Source organism: Vitis riparia, chromosome 5 (assembly GCF_004353265.1).
Source record: "Vitis riparia cultivar Riparia Gloire de Montpellier isolate 1030 chromosome 5, EGFV_Vit.rip_1.0, whole genome shotgun sequence".
Taxonomy (NCBI): domain Eukaryota; kingdom Viridiplantae; phylum Streptophyta; class Magnoliopsida; order Vitales; family Vitaceae; genus Vitis; species Vitis riparia.
The window spans coordinates 15,386,910-15,389,814 of record NC_048435.1 but is presented as its reverse complement, the minus strand read 5'-3'; the positions used below and the strand labels follow the sequence as shown (position 1 = coordinate 15,389,814).

Below are 2,905 nucleotides of genomic sequence, written 5' to 3'. Positions count from 1 at the left end.
AATTTATAATTTTTTAAAAAATAAATTTGTAAAAATCACTTTTCTTAAATAAAAATTAAATGGAAATACTTTTATAAATAAAATTAAAAACAATGAATAATTTGTCAATACCATTGTCTTTAATCCCATTATTTAACGACTTATTGAATGGTTCAGGTTTTTGGTTTGATAAGTACTACTACGATGAAACCATCAGATGCAATGCAATTAATTGTTCATATAATGTAGCAAGCAGAGTCCAAACCCTAGCTATTATTAAATCATGTGGCTTGAGGTTTGTTGGATGTATCATACATCTATATGCCTTCTTCAGTCTCCAGCACCAAATCATGGGAGCCCAGAAAAGAGGAAGGTCGGAGCATTTTGTGCTGAGGAAGCTGGGTAAACTTGTTTAGCTCTTCCCCACTCAAAGCCCAATCAAAGATCATAAGGTTCTCCTTCATCCTCTTCTTGTTCCCACTCTGCGGCAGCATGCTCACCCCTTGCTCATACAACCACCTCAAACAAACCTTCATGGTTTTAACCCAAAATGAACAGTATACCCATGTTAGGCTGCTTATATTTATAGAATCTGACTTTATACAGAGCTATAGTATATGCCTGAAGCATATTAAAGAAGAAGAAATTGCAGGGACATGTAATTTTTCTTTTCTGAAGCAACACAAGGGAAACTAACCTGAGCAGAAGTTTTGCCATGGGCCTTGGCTATCTCTTCCACGAGGCTAGATGCCACCGTTTGGTTGTTTCTCTTTGAAGTACTTATTGCACCTAAAGGAGAGTAGGCAGTGACATGAATACCCTTCGTCTTGCAGAAATCAACCAATTCCTTTTGCTGCCACATTGGGTGCATTTCCACCTTTTAACCAACATAAATTAATTAGTTATTAAATCCTTTTTCGCATGTAATCCTCTAATCTCTGTTAACAATTTACGGCGGGAGAAAGAATAGATTTCCATTGCCGGCGTACGTGATGGTCAATAACATGCCAAATAGTTTTGCTATGTCACTGAATCAATTGTCTTTTTTCTATTATGACCTCTGTAAAAAGTGAGAGAGATGATGGGGCTGAGATCACGCGCATGTGTAATGACGTGTCTATGACTGACGAAGTCAAGAAGCGGTGCCATCATGGGGACGTGTACGTGTTGAAGATTGATGACAAAAACAATGCGTAGTAACGTCTGAAACGGCAAACTGACTCACCTGATTGACCGCCGGCGGGATCTTGGCAGTGGAAATGAGCTCCTCAAGCTTCTTTCGGGAGAAATTACTAACGCCAATGGCTTTGGTGAGCCCCATAGTCTGGCACTCTTCCATGCCTTCCCACAACGACTTTATGTCAATTGGAAGAAGATCTTCTTTTGGAACTGGTATTTGGCGCATTTCTTTGCTCAGCCTCAGCGGCCAGTGTATCAGAAACAGATCAAGGTATTCCAGTTGAAGATTCCTACATTACACCACCCACAGATAAAAAGGTTTTATGATGATCAGGAAACCGTTAGAACATTCCTTGATTTTCACTCTATTCCAGTGGCATATATGGCATCAAAAGTTGGAGGTTTCTGTATGTGTGTGTTTTGGGAGAAATTTTACCCGAGGCTTTTCTTGATGGCGGGCACGACAAGGTCTTTCTCGGCAGAGGTGCACCAGAGCTTGGAAGTGATGAATAGCTCGTCCCTGGATTTGATGAGCCCTAGGTGCAGGGCTTGGGCAATTGCTTCGCCAAGAGGCTTCTCCGACCCGTACACGAAAGCAGTGTCGAAGTGGCGGTAGCCAATTCTAATAGCTTCGAGCATGGCCTCCGGCGACAATGATGCAGTACCCATCCCAATAACGGGCATGGCTCGGCCATTGGCGCCGATGGACACCTTGGGCACCATTAAAGCCATATCCTAGCTACAACTAAAAATTATAAAATCTATAAAAGATCCCACCATCAAGTTTGCTTATAGTGGTTGCTTATACATGAAAGGGCCTGTCAGACGGAGAATTGTGTTTTGAGCCTGATTGGGTAAAAAAACTTAAGATTTGTTCCATATAAGTTTACTATTTAAATCCAAAAGAATTAACTTTTCAAATTTTCCTTTCTACTATAATTGTCATTGTTCAATTCATTAACTTCTTTTTATAGATTAATTTGTCAGTATTTAGCTAATTAAAAAACCCTTACTTTAATTATTTGATTAAATGAAATAAATTTTCATTAGAAGTATCTCCCTTTTACAAGGAGTTGATATACATCAGTGAATGATTATCCATAAGATTTCATAATCCAATAAAATATCATATTTTATAACAATTATTTAATTTTTCTGCTAATATGTTCTCCATTTTCCTTATGAAGGTTTATGAGGATTTTGGGGAAAAGCATGAAAAGAATCTACAATGACACAATTCGCATGTCACCTTAGAATGAATGACGTGATATTGTATTTCTTGGTTTGGGAAGATGTCTTGTTAGGTACTCCATTTATTTTCGGTATTATGGATGAACCTAAACCTATGTTAGAGTTTTTTAATTCACTAATGCTAATCCTAAATTTTCCCTCAATCCTGTTCAAGTTAGTTAGTCATTCAAATTTGACTAATAATAAAGATAAATAGTTTGCAAACCAAGGGTTGAAATTACTGAGCAAAATCCTACAAAATCATGAAATTGTTGAAATTTGAATTTGTATAATTATAGGATGTCACAATTTTCGTGTAAATAAGAGTCCTTTTGTTTTCAATCTCCATATAAATAGCAGTCATTTCCTAGATATTTTTTTTAGGATTTATTTTACAAGTCTCTTTATTCTCGTTGTATGTTGATTATTTTGTCCAATAACTTTATTGTAAACTAATCTAGTATTGATCGAGACCTAATTAAATAATTTGGTCTTTTGGGCTATAATCTAGACACGT

The 2,905-nt window shown here is 37.0% G+C and overlaps 1 protein-coding gene across 1 annotated transcript; it reads right to left on the bottom strand.

Moving 5' to 3' along the window:
• Positions 1-296: 296 nt before the first annotated feature.
• LOC117915195 (D-galacturonate reductase-like) lies at positions 297-1,890 on the bottom strand. The gene is made up of 4 exons (XM_034830761.1): positions 1,595-1,890; positions 1,205-1,448; positions 677-856; positions 297-509 (listed from the first exon to the last, which is right to left on the bottom strand). The coding sequence occupies exons 1-4, from the start codon at positions 1,888-1,890 to the stop codon at positions 297-299; spliced, it is 933 nt and encodes a 310-aa protein (XP_034686652.1).
• Between the last annotated feature and the right edge of the window lie 1,015 nt (positions 1,891-2,905).

Excerpts from the sequence above, each read along its gene's own strand:
- LOC117915195 (XM_034830761.1), bottom strand. The coding sequence starts at position 1,890 with ATGGCTTTAATGGTGCCCAAGGTGTCCATCGGCGCCAATGGCCGAGCC. Across the intron at positions 857-1,204 it reads TCCCGCCGGCGGTCAATCAG|GTGGAAATGCACCCAATGTG; the intron begins GTGAGTCAGTTT and ends GTTGGTTAAAAG. Across the intron at positions 510-676 it reads ATGGCAAAACTTCTGCTCAG|GTTTGTTTGAGGTGGTTGTA; the intron begins GTTAGTTTCCCT and ends AAAACCATGAAG.